This window comes from Nematostella vectensis, chromosome 6, assembly GCF_932526225.1.
Source record: "Nematostella vectensis chromosome 6, jaNemVect1.1, whole genome shotgun sequence".
NCBI lineage: Eukaryota > Metazoa > Cnidaria > Anthozoa > Actiniaria > Edwardsiidae > Nematostella > Nematostella vectensis.
Genome location: NC_064039.1, coordinates 14,683,801 through 14,707,773, shown reverse-complemented (window position 1 = coordinate 14,707,773; position 23,973 = coordinate 14,683,801). Strand labels below are relative to the sequence as shown.

Here is a 23,973-nt window from a genome sequence, read left to right as displayed (position 1 = left end):
GAGAAAACATATGCGCTCGCTAAACCACAGGTCCCCCAAGCTAATATGTTGTATTTTACGTGTCTCATTCACTGTAAATATATGTTGCGTTACAATAAAAAACAAATTGGGACGAAAATTATAATAAAATTTCTTCAAACTTTTCTTACATGTTTGTAGAGTTGTTATTTACATCCCTGTGAAGTTTCCATCAATTTGGGGCAATATTGAGCGATTGAAGTTCCCCCATACTAAGAGAAGAAACTGTAGCACTCTAATGATGCCGATCGGCAAAACGGGCGGTAGAAAATCGCTTCTAGAAAACTGGAAATTCGAATGGCGACATTCTCGCGCAAACGATATTTTCTTTTTTCGCATACAATTCTCTTCGCTTCATTATGAGTAGCATTGCAACAGAAAAAAATTCCCATTCTTCGCTTTATTATGAGAAGCATTGCAATAGAAAAAAAATTCCCAATATTTTGTGGTATTGCCGTCTCTAAATTTTAACGGATTTAAGGAAAATACGTTGTTTCAAATTTTCCCGCCAAAACTTTGAATTATTCACTCGATTCAATCTCCTTTCTACCCACGTCTCTCTATTCAGTGGCCAGCAAGATTACGCACGAGGCTCTGGGACCAGGGTATCTCCTTTCGCGCGGCCAGGAAAATTTTCAAAGATCTGTAGAAAATTCAAATTTTAATCAAATTCAATTCCCTTTTCAGAATTTGAAAGTTTATCTACGCTTCGTTTTGGCTTGATTGATATCAGTGGAAGTTAAAAAAAATGAAAAAAGGCGCTTCAATACGGACACGCAAAGAGTGAAAAACATAAACACAACTAGACTACACACGTCTTTTCAACAAGTTGTCTTTTTCACAAATTTTGTTTTTCGCCCTATGTTTACCGAAATTAGCATTAGGGACAAATAAAGAGCTTGGGCTACATGTGATTTGTACATAGCCTATTTTTTCTAGTTTTTTTTTTTTTCCGCAATTTATTATCAGTCCGTCTTCATTTTTGGGAGTTACTGTCGCCATAATAGGTTCTTATTTTAATGGAAAGTTCCTACTATAAATAGGATTCTTGCATTGCTTGAAAAAGAGAACCCGCTTTTTCTTTTGGTTATATTTTTTCATGTTTTTAGACGGTCAATGCAATGGAGTAGTGCAATGTAGTACTTTACAAGTGACTATTTATTTCAACAACAAATGTTCGTACAAACATAAATCTAGAAAAAAAAAACACTATCTAGATCTATTTTGTTTCGCCATGGGGTTTATGCATATATTTAGAGGAAAAATATCATGGGCTTATAGAACAATAGTTTTTTATATTTTTCCCTTCAGAGTTCGAGTCCATTAATTCGAACCCTGCTTTTGTCGAACTGATTTCTATTATTTCTACAAAGTTGGCCATGCTCTACTGTCTCTCTACTGTATTTCTACCTTCCGAACTCGAATTCTTCTAGAATTAGTTTTCCTTTTAAGTGAACATCTACATTTTACCCAGATAACTCAATGCTTTTTAGCGAACAATTGGCTGAAGGCGCTTTTTAATCTGCTTGATATCCTTTTTTGCTACTTTTGGCCTTTTTTCTCGCAACATACATGTTATAGTTATTTAGGTACGTATTTAATTGTTGCTTATGAAAATAATGGGTTATCTGGGTTCAACAACTGGTTTCACTACTCTAGGAGTGATAATATGTTTGTTCTTCATCCTTCTCTGCTCAAATATCAGAATATGAGCTGCCTATAAACTGAAGATCTATTTGAAAAACTGAAGGATGATTGTAAATGCACATAGCTTCGGAAATAAAAATTCGCAATTATTTTAAAATTCGTATATTTATTGTAACTGTTACGCTTTTTCGACTGTCACCCCACCCTTATCACCCATACCCTTTTCAAGTACCTGGGATTTACAATACTATATATACAATAACGCTTTTCCTGTTGGGAAAGTTTAGTATGATATTCTGTACTGTATTATCGTTCCTTTTCTTCTTTTTAATTTTCCTTACTAGCCATAGCTGATAGCCAGCAACTTGAAAACAAACGTTATTTGATACTTTATTACGCTTGCAGGGTTCCAGAAATTTGACATCCAGAAACTTGGTATATAGATGACATTCCCATGTACAAATGATATAAGACATATATCCCATCATCCTTTACATCCTCGCATTTCAATGTTCCGTTATCCTTTGCATCCGCGCATTTTAATATCCCGTCATCCTTTGCATCCACGCATCATTGCGTCGGCCATAAACGAGAAGATCTTTTCCCAAGCCTTGGAGGTTGCACGTGACCATTCCTTTCTCAGGTGCAAGCGCATGGCGAAAAGGAACGCACCCCCCATGAACTAAAACATGGAAAGGATTTTATTATTTTTGTTTACAACATAATCATCGTATGCAAGCGTGTGGGTGGAGGGGGCTCAGATACCCCTCCTCGACCGCCAAAATGCGGTCTTATTTCTTCGTTTCTTAGGATGTCTGCGCGCCCTCCCCCTCGACAAGCTCCGGCAAGGTGTCTCAAGGCTCGTAATGCAAGTCGTAGCCAGCTCTCATTTGGGGGTATTTGAAAGTTATTCGGAACGTCGACCTCGAAAACCAACCATTTCGGGTTTATTTCCATATAGCCCCAAATAAGAGCCGGTTAGAGAAGGCAACCCTAGCAAAGGCAAGAAGAAGATAGTTTGTAAGGCTAAATTCTAAGCCACGAAATTCCCTGAATTTTTGCTGAAATGATTGCCTTATTTTACGACGCGCTCTCCGTGCTCGGTCAAGTTACGTTTACGATCTAACAGTCCTCGACGCGCTAGCCGAAACGTGTCATACTAATACATAGATAACATTAATGTTCCTCGTGCCCTTGCTCTAGTTATGGCAGCCAGCACCACATACCTTGAGTTGTTCCTCTGACAGTTGCCTCGTCTGGTGCCGAGTACCGAGTTCGTATAAGTACGCAGAATAGACTTGGACATTCTCTATAGAAGCCACTGCGTTATCAACAGACTTCATAACTCGTCGGGCGTGGCCGTATAATGCCGGACTTTCGGCTATTTTCTCATTGCTGATATTACGGAATTCAGGAAAGAGATCTTTTGATGTAGGGTGCTCTTCGAAGAACCTAGTGTTTAGAAAAAAGCCTTAAGATAAACTTTCACAACACGACTTCGTAAATGTGAGATTTTGTCTATTATCAATTATTGTTTTATCTATTTTCTGTTTTTGTTTACTCTATATTTATTATAGACCATTTACGACGTAGGTGAAACGCTGTATGCGCAATCAATTTGAATTAGGGTTGATATCATAGTGTTTCAAAGGTTAATAAAAACAGCAACAAAAATAGAATCTTATGCAAAATAAGTCGAAAATATGACAATATTACGTATGAAGAACACGTCGTCGTTTGGGGGATCTGGTACCGAAATAAGATTGTTAGTTTTCTCAAATGAAAGTAATGTAAAATCATTGCACCCGAAAGTCATAATAAAAAAACTTCTATACAAAACAAAGAACACATGAAAAAGTGGAATAAATGCTTCAGCGAAAGAGGAATAAGAAAAACAACGCGGATTAGTCTCGTTTTATTTATATTGGGGAAAAAAAGAGATGGACCATTGACCGTACGTTTAACCACCGTGTGGCATAGGCTGAAAACACTCGTCGCGCTATCTAGCGAAATGAGGCACCTGAGCGAATCTTATTTAGTCACGCACAGCGCGCTTCGACGGATTGTTGAACTGTTGATCGAGGTTTATCTAAATTAAAAGCAATGATGACAAAGCGTTTTAAAAAACAATTTTGAAATTAAATATGTCTAATATATGATTATTTGTTTTGTGTAACAGTCTACATTTTTATTTGTTCTTTAGTTATTGCTTTATTTGTAGAGATAATTAAAAAGAGAGAATGTTTTTTTTATAAAAAGATGTTACGCTTTTTTTTTAATCGAAGCACTTCTCACGTACACTTTTTGTAGCAACTTGTCTTGTAAATATCAATTGCAAAGTCGTATGCGCCATATCACATATGAAGTTTTCGCTGCGACTTGAAGAAATTTGTTGCAAAGTTGCAATAAGGGGTCTCATACAGTATACGAAAAAAAAAAAAACGCGTATGACTTGCATTTATTGTTTGGCAAACAAATTGCAAAAGAAAATATGTGTGACAGAGCCGTAGGTATGTGTACAAAAAATATCATTAAACGAAAGAATCCCGAAGTCACAGAAACGACGGCGCCAAAAATCAGCGAAAATAACAATAATTGCGCCGACTAAATAAATTGATTGTTGCTGGGATGAATATCATACGTAAATATTTTGTCTTCTGCAAATCATTGATTAGGTGCGGGACTCTTTACGTGAAAAACGCAAACAAGCTAAAAGGTACTATGCTTTTTGTGTCACATCTTGTATAAGTAATACAATATTTTTATATAAGGTCTAATTTTCAGTTGGGCCGTTCAACGGTGTTTTTAAATTTTAGTGTATTTAGTAAATAAACCCCTTCTGGCGGTTGAGATATCGGAAGATAATGTCCAAGGATGAGAAATGGTACGAAAAATAAACAGTTTGCCAAGAAGCGAGCTACAATACACTGGAAATGCGAAAAGTGTATTCTACGCGCGCTGACGTGCACTAGAATTTTTGCCATTCGCGAAAGATAACAATCCATGCAACAATTTTTTTTTTCATTAGAACAAAAACTACAAGCTGAAAGCTTACATTTAACTGATCTATTTACGCCTAGACTGTTTTCTTATTGTTCTGCTGAGAGCTGGAATAGAAATTGAAGCAAAAGTTTTCAATTTTGAAATGTATTCTGCGCGCGCGCTGACGCGCACGGGAATGACGCCACGAACGAGCGTGTGCTGTTGTGAAGTTCTTTGTCATTGCTTTTCCCGTTTCAGGATAAATTCTAAAAAAATACATTGATGATAGTTCTATGAAAGGAATGAAATATTCTTTTTGTGCCTTCATAGCGTTTTGAAAACCATGGTGTTTGTTTGAGGAGTTATTGAGCGAGTTTTGACTGCACAAAAATGTTCTGGACGTTATCGACTGATATTTGTCCTGTGAAAATGTGCACGTGACCCGTATTGACCATCACTGGGATATATATAAGAATACAATACTCAATGAATTTTTAGGAAGAGAATTTCACCAATAATCAATAGCAATAATATGGTTAATACTATGAACACAATTCTATTCTGCATTTTAGAACACATCAGGATCAAAAAAGTAAAAAAAAAATTTGCGAGCTCAGCCTCGGCATGTTCTTAAAATTTGGTGAAATCTCAGGCTGGACGTTTTTATTAAAAAAAAAAAGAGTGTATTTGGGATCCGGCAATATACAGAGCACTACTCAAACAAGCAATTTTCAGGTTAAAACAGCATATCTTTCAAAGATTTTGATACAAAGTAATACTACTACCAATATTAGGTATGTTTATTGAATGATGAATTTAATGAAAACTTGCCTTAGCTTATATATTGATAATTTATTGTAGATTGTGCCTTTGTTACTATGGTAACAGTCGATATTATATGTGAGATATAATGCGACCCTATAGGACATCAAAGCATTAAAATAGAAAATAGAAATCTCGACTAATTACAAAGTTATAATTAAGAGTAAAATACTCCTTCATTTTCCGTCTACTTTTTATTTCCCTTGTGAAAATAGATAGGCCTCTATAGTTGAACAACATAATATAAACATCAGCGCAAGTCAAATTATTAATTGAATCCCTTGTAACAGAGGTTTATACAAACAATAGCTTGGCCCCAAAAAGGTAATTCAATAGGAAGGTTGTTATAAATTTGATGAGAGTTTTCATTATCACCTGTAACTTTTAATGAAACTTGTTTTGTTTATTGTCATAAAAGCGTATGTTATGGGGATAGATCTGAAATGATACGAACCGTCAGTTGTTTTTTGATGTAGGATCTTTGCGTCTTGAGGATTGATGTAAAAACAGCTTTTTTCACATCACAAATTTTTGCTGGTGTTTCAATAAGAGTCTTTTTTTCTCTTGCCTTCGCTCTAAACTTGTAACGAGAATGCTTTTCCTTTTATAATAAAAACAAAAACAGAAACATCAATTTCTAAATTTGGGTTGCTGATAATTGTTTTTAAAAATCAATATTAGTATCGTATATATAATAATCTTTTTTGTTTCTGGTAATGCAACATCAGATGGTTTAATTTTTGTAGCACTATTTTTGGTCTGTTCTGTAGATTCGGTTCAGAACTCAGGAAGAGCCAAACTAGATTAATCTATCACCCATTTTTATTTTATTGTTTTTTTTTTTTCGGGGATTTCTCGTTTGCCCCAAAATAATTGGAAAATGGTTCAATATAATGAAAAGAAATCAGGCGTCATTAATTTAAGACTTTACCCCAGAGAAAGTTTTTACTATGTTCTTAAACTCTATACCTCTTGAGGCTAGATGAACAAAACCAGTCTTAGACTAGAGTACCTATCTAAATTCTATTTTGAGTCTGAAATAAAAAAGGAGAGAAAATAAGAACCGATGAAAATGAATTTTTAAAAATTGTTATTTTCTATTCCTTTGTTACTATGGTTGATACAAAATGTAATATCTAAATGTTTGAAAGCCGTCTCTTCTCTTATTCACCGCTTCTAAGCTAGATAATGTACATAGCAACGTGATGCACCTGTAAAACCAACTTTGCAGTGACCCGGTGACAGATTTCCCTTCAAGCCTTTCTAAATCTACCAAACCCTGTCAGGCATCTCATTGTGGCGAAAGTCTGTAGCACAAACACAGTTTCGCCAGATAAACATCAAAATCCGTTATAATAAAAAAGGCCCGATTAAAATAAAATATATGTATACTGAGAATTACTCTTATCTTTACCTGAGAAATAATGACTTGCCAACTTCGACTTGACGGTCCCCTAAAATTGCCCATGTTTTGCGAACCAATTGAGTCTCCTTCGCATCTAGAGGGATACGAGATGTCTCAAACAGTTTCTCCTCGCCTCCACCGGGGACTATTTTGGCCACTGTAGATGGATTCTTCGACACTACACAGCCCATTTCCGCGCTGCTTCTTAATCACTCAAAATATACACATTTTTCGGGGACAAGTTCGTTCTGTTAGATCTCGTATCAAAAGCTCTACCTTTCTAAGGAAGGTAGTTGTTTGTTATCTGCCTTCAGTAAATATGCTGTTGACAATGTATGTGTAAACGACTGAGAGTAGATTATTAAATGCGGCACTTGGCGGCTCAAGGCTTTCACTTATTGGTCATTTTCCGCGAGCGGCGATAATCACTTTTCTAGCGCGTTCACTTCAGCTTGAATCCGTCATTTAATTAAAGACCTCTTTTTGGAATAATGGCATAAATTCATACAAGGTAAAGTTTGTGTGTGGGAAGACAACAAGTGAAGATGAAGAAAGCTCATAGGCCCAGTATGTTTAGACACTTAGTATTTTGATAGTATCCAATTAATTTTATATGGTTGTCGATATAATTATTTTTAGTTGTAAATAAAGGGCATGTCGATTTTACAGAATTGAGAGCATCCGTAAGACGAAGGAAAAAGAATTGTAGACTTTCCTGAGTAGTTGTCAAGAATCGCAACCTTTGCGTCACACTGGAAAAACCCCGAACGTTGCCTTTGATATATTCGAATCTTCACGTTGATCTGCAAGATCAAAAGTTTCGCGCAGTGGGGTGCAACCTAGTGTTTTTATAAAATACAGGGGGCGCAAATACTATAAGGGAATTGAATATCCCACAATGAACAGCTAGCCTGACACACTGTAAGAATACAGCATGGAGAAGATAACTTTTAAAACCTTCGTGTGATATCAGAAATATGGAGCGCAGCACGGCGCGTATAGCGGTACGGCTCTCTATCTTTCAATGCCGTTAAAAAGAAGCTGATCCATGCATCTAGAGATAGCAGGACAAAGAATGACGAAGTCAATAAGAGCTGTTATGTCTTAGCGGAAAAAGGACTCGCCATATGAATAATAAGAACTGCGAGATTTGACAGAGAAAAGATATACAGGGCCGTGGCTGGCACGAGGGCAGGGGAGGGGGGGGGGGGGGGGGTACCCCTTAGTAGAACAGAAATTTTACAGACATAAAAATAGGGACTACCCCCGCAGCAAATACAAGGAATATCTGAGGCTTGCACCCTGAAAAAAGTTTTCTAGAAAAGGCCCTGGTATAAACTTTTAATTAGATTTTAAAAAAACCACATCAGAATAAATAGTTGTTTAGTCTTTAATAGTTAAAAAAAACATCCACCATTATGTTCGAAAACATGCTAAACAGAATTCCATTTAAGATTGCAAACTACTTTAACAAATACCAAAATGTCACATTATCTTTTTATTGCACAACATCCAGATTAATCATTTTCATTAGTTTCTATATTCCTCTAACAGAAATCAAACATCTAGAGCTTTCCAAACGCATTTCGTTACTTTTCTCGAATGCTTTGAGAAACCCTATTTGATTCCGCGCTTTCCACAAAGGGCAATTGCCTGGAAACACTGTCGATCACCGTATTTCGATTGCCATTACCTACTAAACGGGTTGCTCGAGTCGGACCGGAAGGTCTACCGAAATACCGAAATATGTTATCCATATGAACTGCATATTATATTAGATAGAAATAACGCCTAGATTTATCAATTCTGAAAATTTCAATGTACAAGCGAACAAAGGTGTTAAAGTTGTCGAATGATGAGAAGCGCAAGAAAATTTTTTTACTTCCACAGAAACTGTTTTATTGAGTATTTTCCCCGGTCTGACTAGATATCTTACACTTTTAATCAGAATGAACATTCTAGCATTTTTCCACCGTTCAAGGAGGACCCTTATTGGACCACATAATAATTGTCTTATCACAAAAGTCGCCTTTGCACTTGTTTGTTGAAAACATCATGTTGAAAACACCCCGACATAAAACAAATTCAAAATTACGGAAAAATGACAAGAAAACACAACAGCAAGAAAACACACAGCTAGCACCGCGAAGGGCAAAGTATTCTTCAAAGGTTATATAAATGAAAATGGCGCCTGAGAATTATAAACTTTATTATTCTCAGGCGCTGGATTTTCTAGTTACAGCACACTTTGCCGGTGGTAAGTCGGAAAAAAATACAATGTAGCTTGTATTGTAATTACAAGCGTTGCGTCGTTTAAGGGTCCTTCGAGGACTGTTTCTCTTGAGGCTGTTGCTCATCAGATTCTGGTTGTTGCTCCATCGTTTCGTCATCTGGTTCAGGGGGTTGGTTTGGGGGCGTCGTTTTAGATGCCCCCTTGATTTCATTCTCTCGCTTTATCAGCTGGACTATCTCAGCGATTTGCTCCGGGCTCAAGTCCACATCCTCCATGCAAAGCAGCTCAATAACCTGAAACAGCAAATGTCACATAAACCTGTTGTAACATAAACCTACTGTAGCATAATGTGTTATATAACTCCCTCCCTCTTTCCTACACGAGACGGAGAAATAAAACCCCTTAGCTAGTACCCTAACAATGCTGATACCCCTATCCCCCGCCCACTCCCCACACCCTCTCCCCCACACCCTTCTCCCCCACCCTCTTCCCCACAATCTCTACCCACCCTCTCCCCCTACCCTCTCCCCCGCCCTTCTCCCCCACCCTCTTACCCCACCCTCTCCTCCAACCCTCTCCCCCACCCTCTTCCCCACCCTCTCCCCCTACCCTCTCCCCCGCCCTTTTCCCCACCCTCTTCCCCCACCCTCTCCCCCAACCCTCTCTTCCTGGCACCCTCTCCCCCCACCCTCTCCCCCACCCTCTCCCCCACCATCTCTTCCAACCCTCTCCCCCACCATCTATTCCCACCCTCTCCCCCACCCTCTTCCCCACCCTCTTCCCCACCCTCTTCCCCACCCTCTTCCCCACCCTCTTCCCCACCCTCTTCCCAACCATCTCTTCCCATCCTCTCCCCCACTATCTCTTCCCACCCTCTCCCCCACCATCTCTTACCACCCTCTTCCCTAATTCCACCTATTAAATACGAAATAATCATTCAATAGGAAGATATATTTTCTTAGATGCAGAGAGGAGTAAAAGAACTATACATCAACTCGACTCGGCGTTTACCCAACACCAACGCGCTATTTGAGTCACGTGGGCATGCGCAGAGTTACCGTCTCGATATCGTCGAGTTCCAGAGCGCCGTCGTGGTCTTGGTCCAGCATCTCGGCGATCTTGCGGCACTTGGCCTCGCTCGGGTGGTTCTGCAGTGTCTGAAGGGCAATTATCAGCTCGTCTGTCGTGATCTTTCCGTCCCTGTGAACAACACAAAGCCTGAGCAATAAGAACTCGTCAAATTCAAGGGCTGATCATTCACGTCTTTGAATTCCAGGGGCCAGTAATGGCGAATTGCACCCCCTATTGAGGGGGTAGAAGGTATGACCCCCACCCCACCCCTCTGGAATTTCCAACCCCCTGGATAAAAATAAATACTGTAAATGTTTAGGAAAAAGGCATTTTACCCCCTCCCCTCCCCTCTGGAAATTCCTGGGCGTTTGAACCCCCACCCCGCCGAAATTTGCAATCACCTCAATAGGGGGGGGGGGGGGGGGTATGGATATTTTACTACACAATCTAGTGATTTTTTAGCAACGTAAAAACTGCGACGAAAAATTTAAATATTTCGAAGATATAACATTTTAAGAATAAGCCCTTTTCGGCCAAGAAACGTTCTGGCGGATTCGTAGGCGCTGAATAAGTTGCTTTTCGTTGTTGTTATTTTGCCGCTAAAAGCCGAAGCGCCGCGAGTTGTCACCTGAAGTCACTTGATAGTCGCCTATTTCAGTGCTGAAATTTCAAGCGTATATTTATACATATTTGTGGAACGATTATCCGTTACACCTTTGTATTAACAGTCATTTTTCTTTTTCCAAATGCAAAAAGAACATGCCCAACTATGTTTCTGTGTTCAATTTCATACCCACACCTTCAGATAGTGGAAGCCTAATTTTTTTCAACTCTATTGATTTTTTAAATAAAACTAAGGTTTTGAGGTATAATTGAAAAAACCTAGACAATAATCTGCATAAATATTCCTTCTACGAATTCAATTCTAAAACAGACATACGCTCGTTTAACCCAAGCAACTAGTTCCTAACATTTTAATATACCTAGAGCCTTTACCATTTTTATATTCTTCCCACTTATTGCTTTTGACGTCATTAAGTTTTTCGTGAGAGAGGTATTGAATCAAATGGGAGACGCAAGTAATTCCTAACCTTTTAATATACCTAGAGCATTTATCCTTTTTGAATTCTTTCCACTTATTGCCTTTAACGTCGTTAAGCTTTTCGTGTGAGAGGTATTGAATGTAATGGGAGACGCTATTCATATCTAATTGATCTCGGAAATACAGCAATTTAGCGATTTGACTAAGAGATAATCGGAATCTCTTAATGGCTGAAATAGCTCTTTCATACCCCGCAAAGTCGGCACGAAAAAAAGGGGTTTAGCTTAGCAACACTATGGCAACGGTTAAGGGCGATAAATCCCTATTCGATTGAATTTGATAACTTCTGGAAGCTATCCTCACGCTTTTCGCTCTGGAAGTTGATATTTATATTTTAAGCCGACTTATTCGGAAAACTGGATTTTTGTTCGTGTGCCGGTATTCTTTTAGTGCGGATACTATACTAAATCTTGAAAAGTGCACTTTCGACGACTCGCACACTTTTCCAGCGCAAATAAAATTCTTTTGTATCTTATGTACTTTTGTGGCGACGAGAGTTTCGCGTGAAATGCTCGAATAAATTCAGTCACTAAAGCGAGACCTTTATTTTAAGTAAGGCGACATAGTCACAAATATAAAACATACGGCGGGAGGTAAATTTGTGAATATTTCTTCTAAAAGTTCTGTTCGAAGGGGGGGACCCCTACTACCTCGGGCCACCTGGATCCGCGACTGGAATAGAGACAGCCCCTTCCCCCAAAAAACCACATGGCCCAGAATTCTGTAGTTCGTGAAATTGGGGAGAAGGGTTACTTACCCATCAGCATCGATTCTGGTAGACTCCGGCGACTCCCGCAGTTCCATCTCAAGGTTTTGTAGCTTCTGCTCAATGCTTGATATCATCTTGTCAACACGCTTGCCAAGTCTAGTGGAGCCCAGGGATTCAGTCAGTAGCTTCTCCTCGTCTTCAAGCTCGAGCTCTTTCAATTCCTGGAAAAAAGGGGGAAAGCAGACGCATAAGAGAAAGCTCATCAACCCTGTTCAGTAGAATAGAAGATGAAAAAAGACGACAAAGAAGGAAAGAAAGATAGAGAAAAAGCAGAAGAATATAGAGAAGGCATGGGTACATTACGCTTTCTCGAACACTTTTCTAAATATTCTTTATTTCACTTTTGTCAGAGCTGATGAAACCAATATTAGTATCTCGATTCGGTTCAGTAAAAAGAATTACTGTATATCAGAAATGCAACTTCTAAGACTTCAACTTCACAGGTCTCGGGTAGTGTTATCATTTTTGTTTTGTTTTGGAGATTTGGTTCAGGACTCCAGGAAGTGCCAAATTAGATTAATCTATCATACAAGATACATATCTAAATGATCCTTAACACATTGACCCCCTCAACCGGCCTGTACCGGCTTTGGGAAGTACCCACAACCCAAAAAATTCATAAAATGCAAAATAAACACAACAAGATGAAGATACTCAGGCATCAGTCTAAGGGATAAATGGTCTTGCAGATATGCATCCAACCAAGGTGTTGGCCTCTACTCTTAAGCCAAATAATAGCACAGGTTCTTTGACAAATCTCAAATCGAACAAGAAGAGAAAAGCAGAATCACCCCTCTCAATAAAACGGTCAAAATACCACACAAGGGAGAGAGATCAGCAAACACAGCTCAAGTCACAAATAGTTACCTTTATTCTGATCCTCCAGGTACATTTCCATGGCCTCAAGACACAATGTCCACTCCTTAAAGGCTTGTACAACCACGAAGATGTCTTTACGTATTTCAAAGCATTCTGGGAGATCCAGGGGAAAATTCACGAGGGGGGGGGGGGGGGGGGGGGGGCAGTCAACACTCCTCTCCCCAAAGTCAGATGGTTTTTTTTTATAAATCTTTTCACCCCGAAGCCAAACAAATCAATTCCAGGTCATACAGACCCAAAATAGCAGTGTAAACAATTTTGGAATCAATTTGGTTTCAGAAAAGACAGCATTTAGGAGAGCTGTGGTGATTCATTAGAAAATTATTTTATCATCCAGGCAAAGCCAAACAAGAAAAAATCATCATGAATCCATCTTTGCTTGCAAATATCCATAAGCAAAGCACTCAATTATGCCTCAGTAGACTTCATGATGTCCTCAGACACTCTCCTAATATGCTCATTGCTGTATTTTTGATGAAAAATACAAGCAACCATCAACTTGTGCTAGCTTCAGCACAACGACAAGGGATTAAAAGTGGGGACAGCAAAGCACTGTTGGAAAGCTTGGATACCGCTGACTAGGTGCAGCTGTGTTTGACTTTGACGGGCTGTATAAAACTCAGAATAGGGGGGGGGTATCTGTTTTTAGTCTGTTTTTTGTAAATTCAGCTCAAAAAAAGCCAGGAGTCAATGGGTTAATCAACCACCCCTAGATTTTAATCAAAATAACTAGACCTTTTTAGACTTTTGCTGTGCCATACACCAGTGGATTGGATCACATATATGCCATTTCTAGCAAGTGAATATCTTTAACCTAGAAAATAGAATTTTTTTTACTTGGACATGGCTGGACTCATTGATAGGGATGATATGCATAGCGTTTTTAGAAAAAAAATGCCCAAGAAAACATCAGATTCAGGCAAGGTTTAGTGAAAAGATAACTTTGACGGTGAATATACAGGAAAATTACCAAAAGTGCGTTGACACTGCTGCTTTGAATTTATAAAGGCAAATACTTTATAGAATTTGGGCTCCCTGTGGTTTCCCCAATGGTTTTAACAAGAATTATTTGTTGGAATATCAGCCATAACTTAAAGGAGGCTTGTTTGTCTATCAAGCAGAATCTTCTTACACCGTTGTATGCACCTAAGCTTGCGAAAAAGGCATTGTTCTCAGGCAGTGAGGCAAGCATGATTTTTTAGGGTGTGTTGGTAAACACATTGATCCCTCAACCGGTCTGTACCGGCTTTGGGAAGTATCCACAACCCAAAAAATTCATAAATGCAGAATAAACACAACAAGATGAAGATACTCAGGCATCAGTCTAAGGGATAAATGGTCTGGCAGATATGCATCCAACCAAGGTGTTGGCATCTACTCTTAAGCCAAATAATAGCACAGGTTCTTTGACAAATCTCAAATCGAACAAGAAGAGAAAAGCAGAATCACCCCTCCCAATAAAACGGTCAAAATACCACACAAGGGAGAGAGATCAGCAAACACAGCTCAAGACACAAATAGATACCTTTATTCTGATCCTCCAGGTACATTTCCATGGCCTCAAGACACAATGTCCACTCCTTGAAGGCTTGTACAACCACGAAGATGTCTTTACGTATTGCAAAGCATTCTGGGAGATCCGGGGGGAAAATTCACGAGGGGGGGGGGGGGGCAGTCAACACTCCTCTCCCCAAAGTCAAATGGTTTTTTATAAATCTTTTCACCCCGAAGCCAAACAAATCAATTCCAGGTCATACATACCCAAAATAGCAGTGTAAACAATTTTGGAATCAATTTGGTTTCAGAAAAGACAGCATTTAGGAGAGCTGTGGTGATTCATTAGAAAATTATTTTCTCATCCAGGCAAAGCCAAACAAGAAAAAATCATCATGAATCTATCTTTGCTTGCAAATATCCATAAGCAAAGCACTCAATTATGCCTCAGTAGACTTCATGATGTCCTGAGACACTCTCCTAATATGCTCATAGCTGTATTTTTGATGAAATATACAAGCAACCATCAACTTGTGCTGGCTTCAGCACATTGACGAGGGATTAAAAGTGGGGACCGCAAAGCACTGTTGGAAAGCTTGGATACCGCTGACTAGGTGCAGCTGTGTTTGACTTTGACGGGCTGTATAAAACTCAGAATAGGGGGGAGGTATCTGTTTTCAGTCTGTTTTTTGTAAATTCAGCTAAAAAAAGCCAGGAGTCAATGGGTTAAAGATGTATTAAAAAAACGCTCAAGTAGAAGAAGAAAACAAAAAAGGGGGAAAAAAGCAGATAGAGTAGACATTTTGTAGCCTCCAACACTTTCTAAATATTCCTTATTTCATTAACACTAACCTCTTGATATTCCACGCGGTCGCCTTTGATCCTCTCGAGCACTTCACGAGGGTTTTCAATCGCTTTGTTCACATATTCCCAATCTTTCTTGGAGATTTCTTCATCCACAGCAATCGCTTCTGCCTCATAAATTAACAGTTCTCTTGTCTCAGCAGCGGCCTACAATCAAAAAGTGACACAATAGTCTTAATAAATATACAGATGATTTAAGAAATAAAATATTCCTATCGTGAAGCATTCAACCAAGATACAGTCTATTTGTGTTCAAAAATCACCTTCCTGGTATATTATTCTTGTGAACACATTTGCAAAACATCTCTGATCTGTCAGGCCCTTGGGGATCAGAACACTTGGAAGACATTCAAAGTTTTACACAATTCCGCCCATCGAACAAACTTTTTTTTTCGGGAGAGAGTCAATCAAATTACATTTGCAGCATACAGCTATTTTACTAGGTAGTTTGAAACATGCTTGACATGAAATTCTAAAAATGTTGGGTACTATATGTGAGACAAACTGAGAATCCTACCCTCCAAGCCACATGTACCTTTCTGACTCTTTCCGCCTCTTCTTCTTGCTTCCTTTTTTTGCTTTCTTCCTTCTCCTCCGCGATCTTTTGTTCTTCTAGTCTTAGTATCTCAAGACGCAGCTTGTTGTCAACCAGCTCTCCTGACAACTCAGCCAATTTGACCTCAGTCTCTCCAACCTGGCGGTGCAATCAGAAAAAAAAAAGAATTGATTTATGTTATTTTGTGAGTGTGTTTTTTTTAAATTAAGGACAAGGCTAGGAAAATAGATCTATCACTTGGTTCTCCAGTAAATTCATGCCATTTAGACAGTTTTGTAAGGGGAGCCAATTGGTATGTGGGAGAAAGGACTATTGATGTCAGCCAACCAGCATGGCAAAATACTTCAGTAGACATCCAAACACAACATGATCTCCCTACTTATAATGCAATGTATGCATCAACCAAAACTGTAAATCTTGCTACTAATTGCCCAACTTCTTAAAATGCTGTCCTGGTGTCCATAGTAGCTAAATTGTGTTACACAATTTAGATATGGAAGTGTTGTAATAATAAACTGACCAGATTGTTTGGCAGCTTTGACAAGGTCTCCTTCAGTTTGTCAACATTGCTGACTGTCTCTGGAAGGTACAAGGCCCTGGACATCAGAAGCAGGGAAATGGGAACCTCTTCATCTAGATGGAGCTCCAACCACTGCAAGATGAAGACAAGAGTTAGAAAAAATCTCACTATTAGGAGCAAGGACGACAATGTGGACAACGCTGCTACAAAACAAAGGCATTGTTTTTAATTCAATACTATGAGCACATGCATTGTGTCTAATATTTACCTATTTAATTAGTTCAAGCCCTTTTCACCAGGATGTTTACTGTAATTTGTAAGCTCTTTTGTCAAAATTATAACAAAAGTATTCAAGTATTTCAAGGTGAAAGTTTCACACTCTTTAACTGTTAAACACATCTGGAAAACAGCCCATTAAACTCGCAAATGAATCCTAAGTCTAATTCAATGTTTTCATTTTTGTATTGCTGGGAGCAGTTTTGAACCCAGTTTTTTCTTTGTTGTTGTTCTAGACATTGTAAGGACATTGTCCTTGCTTGGCCCTAATACAGGGTGGCAAAGAGGGGATGCCTATCACAAATCATGAAGTTATTTTTCAGGCTTTCACAAATCACGAATTTAAAATAGACGCTTTCACGAATCAAGGTTTTAACTTTTGCTTTGCTCATGAATATATGATTTAATATATACATGGATCAATGCTGCGGTTGATCCAATCCTCAGTAAAACTAACACACATTTACTTTAATGTTTATTTTTACGTACAATTGTAAGAATCGTGACACGAAAAAAAAACATTACAATCAATGCGGAATGATTGTACTACAGCTCCTGTCAAGTTTAGCACTGTTTAGCACTGCAGTCGCTCTTGTTACATGAATTTCATGTTTTAATCATTCTTGGTGTCTACGGTCACATGCTACGAATTTATCCATGCAAAATCACAAGGCACAAAAGTAAAAATACCCCAATCACAGATCACGATTGAGTACTCTATCACGATTCATGAATTTATCTTAAGGCTTTTCACGAATCACGAATTTAATTAAGGGCCCAATCACGAATCACGAAAATTCCCTTCACCACCCTGCTAATAAAACTCTAGCAAACAGCCTCAAACATTTTTTAACAAATTCCATAACCATCATAACCCCAAGCCAAAGTAAAGCCAGTTGCTTTCCTCCTTTCAGGCATACTACAACACACAACACTATAATGTGATGGTTAACAAATAATTGAGTAAAGTGTTATGAGGGTGACTTGCCTGTCTAAGCTGTGACCTCAGCCTGGCTTCTGGAACACCAATGGCCCTCATGCCTCTGGCCTGGCATGCAGACTGCAATTCTTGGACATTCAAACTGTCAACACCCTCCTTCTTGATCATCTAATGAGTAAAAATAAGTAATATTTAATATTTACTGTAATATTTACAGTATCACTGGTATACACAATGGTTCATAATGTAATGTGTTTTTAGCTTTAAATTTTAAAAATGTGTGCAATTTACTGTATGATTCACATTTTTACTTTTAATTTTCACATTGTCTTATGGTTTGCAGACCTGTGTTGGGTGTCAAGACACAAGTGGACACAACTGATAAACTTTCAAAAATTTGAACATTGTTTAATTCAGGCACAACTCAACAACCATACAGTAGACAGACGTCTTTGCAATTCAGCAAAAGCTGGTTTCCTCAAGTGTGAACATCTGAATCTTACCAAGTCATCAGTACGCAACTGCCGAAGTTTCATCTGTAGCTGAAATCTCAGGTAGTTGTTTGTTCCATAGGAAGGCAGAAGCAGAAGACCATTGATTGCCTTGAGTTGGCCCCTGCTCATGTTATCAAGTGTGATCTCATCTTCAAAGAGCTTGGAGAATTTCAGGATGTCTTCATTGCTGGGTTGCTCACCTCTCGTACGAATCTAAAAGAACATATTGAACAGACAATGACAAAACTCAAGGAAAATTAGAAGGTAATGTCAAATGAAGTCTTGTAATATATCCCCAAAATGTAAGATAATGCAGTATGATTTGATACACAGTACTGCTATCGAACATATGAACACGTAACATTGTTGGTGCACCTTCTGTGATAGAGGTATCACAATACTATAAACCATCACCTTAACACACTAGAAGATAAAAAAACTCCCAATGTATAGCACAGCAAGTACTGTTAGTAAGGCATGTACTGTAAGCGGAGCATGTACTGTAAGCGGAGCATGTACTGTAAGCGGAGCATGTACTGTAAGCAGAGAATGTACTGTAAGCGGAGAATGTACTGTAAGCAGAGAATGTACTGTAAGCAGGGAATGTACTGTAAGCGGAGCATGTACTGTAAGCAGAGCATGTACTGTAAGCAGAGCATGTACTGTAAGCAGGGAATGTACTGTAAGCAGGGAATGTACTGTAAGCAGAGAATGTACTGTAAGCGGAGAATGTACTGTAAGCAGAGAATGTACTGTAAGCGGAGAATGTACTGTAAGCGGAGAATGTACTGTAAGCAGAGCATGTACTGTAAGCAGAGCATGTACTGTAAGCAGAGCATGTACTGTAAGCAGGGAATGTACTGTAAGCAGGGAATGTACTGTAAGCAGAGAATGTACTGTAAGCGGAGAATGTACTGTAAGCAGAGAATGTACTGTAAGCGGAGAATGTACTGTAAGCACAGCATGTACTGTAAGCAAAGAATGTACTGTAAGCGGAGCATGTACTGTAAGCGGAGCATGTACTGTAAGCAGAGAATGTACTGTAAGCAGGGCATGTACTGTAAGCAGGGAATGTACTGTAAGCAGGGAATGTACTGTAAGCGGAGAATGTACTGTAAGCAGAGAATGTACTGTAAGCAGGGAATGTACTGTAAGCGGAGCATGTACTGTAAGCAGAGCATGTACTGTAAGCGGAGAATGTACTGTAAGCAGAGCATGTACTGTAAGCAGAGCACGTACTGTAAGCGGAGCATGTACTGTAAGCAGAGCATGTACTGTAAGCAGAGAATGTACTGTAAGCGGAGAATGTACTGTAAGCGGAGAATGTACTGTAAGCAGAGAATGTACTGTAAGCAGAGAATGTACTGTAAGCAGGGCATGTACTGTAAGCAGAGCACGTACTGTTAGCAGGGAATGTACTGTTAGCAGAGCATGTACTGTAAGCAGAGAATGTACTGTAAGCGGAGCATGTACTGTAAGCAGAGCATGTACTGTAAGCGGAGAATGTACTGTAAGCAGAGAATGTACTGTAAGCAGAGCATGTACTGTAAGCAGAGCATGTACTGTTAGCAGAGAATGTACTGTAAGCAGAGAATGTACTGTAAGCAGAGAATGTACTGTAAGCAGAGAATGTACTGTAAGCAGAGCATGTACTGTAAGCAGAGCATGTACTGTAAGCAGAGAATGTACTGTAAGCAGAGAATGTACTGTAAGCAGAGAATGTACTGTAAGCAGAGCATGTACTGTTAGCAGAGCATGTACTGTAAGCAGGGAATGTACTGTAAGCGGAGCATGTACTGTAAGCAGAGAATGTACTGTAAGCAGAGCATGTACTGTAAGCAGAGCATGTACTGTTAGCAGAGAATGTACTGTAAGCAGAGAATGTACTGTAAGCAGAGAATGTACTGTAAGCAGAGAATGTACTGTAAGCAGAGCATGTACTGTAAGCAGAGCATGTACTGTAAGCAGAGAATGTACTGTAAGCAGAGCATGTACTGTAAGCAGAGCATGTACTGTAAGCAGAGAATGTACTGTAAGCAGAGAATGTACTGTAAGCAGAGAATGTACTGTAAGCAGAGCATGTACTGTTAGCAGAGCATGTACTGTAAGCAGGGAATGTACTGTAAGCGGAGCATGTACTGTAAGCAGAGAATGTACTGTAAGCAGAGAATGTACTGTAAGCAGAGCATGTACTGTTAGCGGAGCATGTTGGGGCCCCTGGGTATGACCCTGACCATGCACTATGTATAACATACAGTACTTTATACAGACACCGCAGCTTTCTATACTATACCTTATCAAAGAAGTTAGCAAAAGACACCACAGCCCCCTGGTTCTTCTTCTGTTTTGCAGTAACAGCCATTTCTTCCACAGTGTCCTGCAAGAACTTGGCCAGTTCTATCTTACCCTTCAGCTCTTTGCGCCTTGCTTCTTCCTGGTCAGGACAATCACATAGGGAAATTATAAACAGTGCATACATATCATTCAGCACATTGAATAAAATAATGCAGATTAAAACAGTCCACATACTGTAATTAATAAGAACTTAGTAAAGAAAGAGATACTAAACATATTTTCTAAAAAATGGTGCATAACGGCGACATAACATATCGATATACTGTATGAATGTTGATGTTATGATATGTTATGAGTGCACAAACTTGAACATAGAAATCAAAACAGCACCCGCCTATGTCATAAATAACAGTTATATTTTTACTGTGCACCATGTTAACAGACAATGTTATGATATGTAGTCAGACCAAACAGCAGTTGCCATGTCATTACCTTTTTAGATTTATCTTCAAATGTGCTGGGCAGCATGTTTGGGAAAAGTTTTACTGCAACTGGCAGCAAGAATTCCATGAAGGGGATAACAAGGAAAACAAGGAATGGTACAAGACGGAACATATCTGCCACTGTCCGCAAAAACTAGAGAGAAAAAGAGATGCATCATCAAATTACCATTCATTCACACAATCTTAGTTAAGTCATAGTGTAAATTACAGAAATGAATGAAATGAGGGCACACTTAATCGAAAATTGCAGCTATTTAAAAAAGTAATTGATCTACTTTAAAACAAATATTGCTGATGATAAAGTTTCAGACTTTAATCATGGGTAGTTATTGTTTCATTGTGAACAGATAGTTTTATTTTCAATGTAAACAAAAACAATAGGCTATCAGTTATGCAACCATGTACTTATAACAAATAGATCTCATTTTTGCGTGCATCTGTCCTCTAATCCATACTGTAGGCAAAAAAAGTAGGTAACAAAATGCAGTCCTCTATTAGAGCTGACAGATTCACACAAAAAATGAGATCTATTTGTTTTACACAACAATTTAAATGTTTTCTTGTGTTACAATTTAGTTTTGGGGAGCATGGGAGCATGCTGATACCAAGCGTGCCTGTGTCCTCTAATAACCCTTGACCAATCAGAGCGTATGATTTATGAGTGTTGTTGTATAAAATTTTATAGATTAGCATGCTATCAGCTAAGTTTCTTCAGCTTGTTTGGCCTTGTGCTGTCTAAAGAACTCTTACTGTATTCTTATAACTGACAAGATGGGTAAATTCTTACTTAAATAAGCTCATTTCAAATTAAATAACATGGAAAATTCCTTTACAGTAAGTGCTTACAAATGCACAAAAGATGTGCAAAATACATCACAGCATTTCATCAGCAACAGTCATGGAACTTGACTGTGTCTCGTTCAGTACTTTTTTGTTCATGAAACGCTGTGATGTCATCTAGATCGATTTGATAAATATTTAATTAAAAATATAAGGCACAAGAATATAAGGTTATTGGTAGTAAGCTACATAAAGTTTTAATAAACTGAACCAGTTTTGGATTAAGAATGCGTTACCTGCCTACGCTCTCGGCGTGTCAGGCTCTTCCCATTCATAACTTGCCAAAGCAACCTTAAAGAAATTCTTGTTTCAAAATACAACAACTTGAATCCATTGTAATAATGAACAGCCTCATGCTTCACTTTCTCCCAAAGACTTTTTTTCTCTGCTTGTGCCAAAGCTTTTGCCTTGGACTCTACCAGATCTTCTGGGCTGCATCCATACTTGAAAGCTAGCTCTTTTGCTTCCTCCTTTCTCTTTTTAATTTGCTCAACTGTCTCCTCAACACGGGACTTCTCCTCTTGTCTCAAAGGCTCTTTTGACTTGGCTGATGTCTCAGGTGGATCATACAATGCATTGGAGGTGTGCAAAGCCCTTAAGAAACTTACTGTAGATAAATTACTATTTACGCTGTTTAGAAATTTAAAGGAGGATGTGGAAACCCCCCTGGCATATACAAATGGTGACTTCTCAGAAATTGAAAACTTATACTGATTTTGCAATGGCTGTTCATTTTTAAGCAAATAGAAATCGTCTCTTGTATCTAATGAAACTGTGCTTGAAGAACTAATAATATGTCTATGTAGTTGAATTAATTGGATTGGAGATAGAAGATGTTTATTCCATTGGCCAAGCTTGTTATTTGATGGAAAATTAAGCCCATTATGCGCTGCACCGCGTCTTTGAGCATGGCAATTGGTTTTGTTGCTCAAGCTACTCAGCCTCCTTGCATTCCTGTAAATAAATAAAAACATGAAAACCAAAATTAAATATAACTTCAAAAAGTAACGCAGACTTTCTTTATCTAAGAATTGATCATTTGCCACCATTTTAAATATACATGGCCAACCAGAGAGTCTTAAAGAATGTAGAACAACAACTCCATTGTTATTGAAAATACAATGGTTTATTCGCATGTAAACTTGGTTTTCAACACAAGTTGGCTTGGTTATAATTATATAGCAGATGGTATTTGCAATTTCAAAAAAAAAGTATACATCAGCACACAGATTTGGATGGTGTGAGCACTTCCATGCCCTCCCTAATTAATCATGTATCAATCGTACTCTTGTATCATATCAACAAGTCTTTTGATGGTGATATATTGGCTAGTATACATACATATATAATTTTACTTTTTTTGAATTTTCAACAGTATTGGAAGATTAGTACACATAAAAGATTATCCTGAATAATACCAGGTACAGTACTGTAATAATTCCTGGATTAAGGTATAACTTTAACTAAAGTTCGGATGTACAATAGAAGCTATGAATTTTTGGGAAAGCTACATGATGGTATAGATAATCATTGATACTGGTTTAATTTGGCACCATAAAAACATTATATCAGATGAAATATCTTTTCCTCCGAGTTCTCCATATGTCGACACTTTTGTCTGACAGACAAATATATATGGTGCTTCATTCAGACTATACAACCTGTTTAGTTATGTTACATCAGACACCCAACCGTGGTTATTACATTTTACAACAACCTCGAATATCAGTAAGGATTTAAAATAATCTAGTAATTTGGAAGTACCGGTTCACCAAGGATAAGCTTATGACCGTACCAAACAAAAACGATCGAAGCAAACCAAACTAACCTTCCGTAGACGGTCTGAAATCCACGGTTACCTAAACATTGATACAAAATGGGGTTAGAGTGACAATGATCCTATCTGATGCCAAAGTTTTCTTAAAGTTACGGGTCCTATGATTCAAATCATCGTCCCCAGCACGAAGCTAAACTTACAAGTCGTTGAAAAATGTCGTGACACTACAAAACATCTTCTATAGGCAAAGCCATTTATGGCAAAGATCTGTTGCAAACCCATATTTTATCCATTGTTTACGGACAGGACTCCATCATAGGACAATAATAAAGATGGCGGTGAATGTTTTGGTTGGTTTCTGTCCTTTTACATACTAGCACGACCCATGTGCTCCGCTTTCATGCTTGTTGCACGCGAAGTGTTTTCACTGCTAACTTTACTTGAGCCGGTTGTACGGGGTCAGCGTGCTTTGAATAATGACGTCAT

At 38.5% G+C, this 23,973-nt stretch overlaps 2 protein-coding genes across 2 annotated transcripts; both read right to left on the bottom strand.

Annotated features, from left to right (window-relative positions):
- Positions 1-1,158: 1,158 nt before the first annotated feature.
- On the bottom strand, positions 1,159-7,445 carry LOC5515134 (neuroglobin). The gene is made up of 3 exons (XM_001635260.3): positions 6,884-7,445; positions 2,892-3,117; positions 1,159-2,347 (listed from the first exon to the last, which is right to left on the bottom strand). The coding sequence occupies exons 1-3, from the start codon at positions 7,063-7,065 to the stop codon at positions 2,216-2,218; spliced, it is 540 nt and encodes a 179-aa protein (XP_001635310.1). The 5' UTR covers positions 7,066-7,445; the 3' UTR covers positions 1,159-2,215.
- An 805-nt stretch (positions 7,446-8,250) lies between these two features.
- LOC5515135 (mitochondrial proton/calcium exchanger protein) lies at positions 8,251-23,932 on the bottom strand. Its single transcript, XM_032384751.2, has 13 exons — positions 23,688-23,932; positions 23,539-23,569; positions 21,947-22,664; positions 20,860-21,003; positions 20,366-20,506; positions 18,082-18,285; positions 17,627-17,746; positions 16,363-16,494; positions 15,822-15,980; positions 15,275-15,433; positions 12,038-12,210; positions 10,166-10,307; positions 8,251-9,400 (listed from the first exon to the last, which is right to left on the bottom strand). Exons 1-13 carry the CDS (start codon positions 23,767-23,769, stop codon positions 9,188-9,190), a joined length of 2,418 nt encoding a protein of 805 aa, XP_032240642.2. The 5' UTR covers positions 23,770-23,932; the 3' UTR covers positions 8,251-9,187.
- Positions 23,933-23,973: the final 41 nt, after the last annotated feature.

Bases quoted from the DNA above. Each gene is read 5' to 3' on its own strand.
- LOC5515134 (XM_001635260.3), bottom strand. From the start codon at position 7,065: ATGGGCTGTGTAGTGTCGAAGAATCCATCTACAGTGGCCAAAATAGTC. The intron at 3,118-6,883 runs GTAAAGATAAGA...TCTAAACACTAG, and splicing joins GGCAAGTCATTATTTCTCAG to GTTCTTCGAAGAGCACCCTA. The intron at 2,348-2,891 runs GTATGTGGTGCT...TCCATGTTTTAG, and splicing joins TGTCAGAGGAACAACTCAAG to TTCATGGGGGGTGCGTTCCT.
- LOC5515135 (XM_032384751.2), bottom strand. From the start codon at position 23,769: ATGGGTTTGCAACAGATCTTTGCCATAAATGGCTTTGCCTATAGAAGA. The intron at 15,434-15,821 runs GTACATGTGGCT...TTTTGATTGTAG, and splicing joins AGGCGGAAAGAGTCAGAAAG to GCCGCTGCTGAGACAAGAGA. The intron at 12,211-15,274 runs GTTAGTGTTAAT...CCTTTTTTCCAG, and splicing joins ACCGCGTGGAATATCAAGAG to GAATTGAAAGAGCTCGAGCT.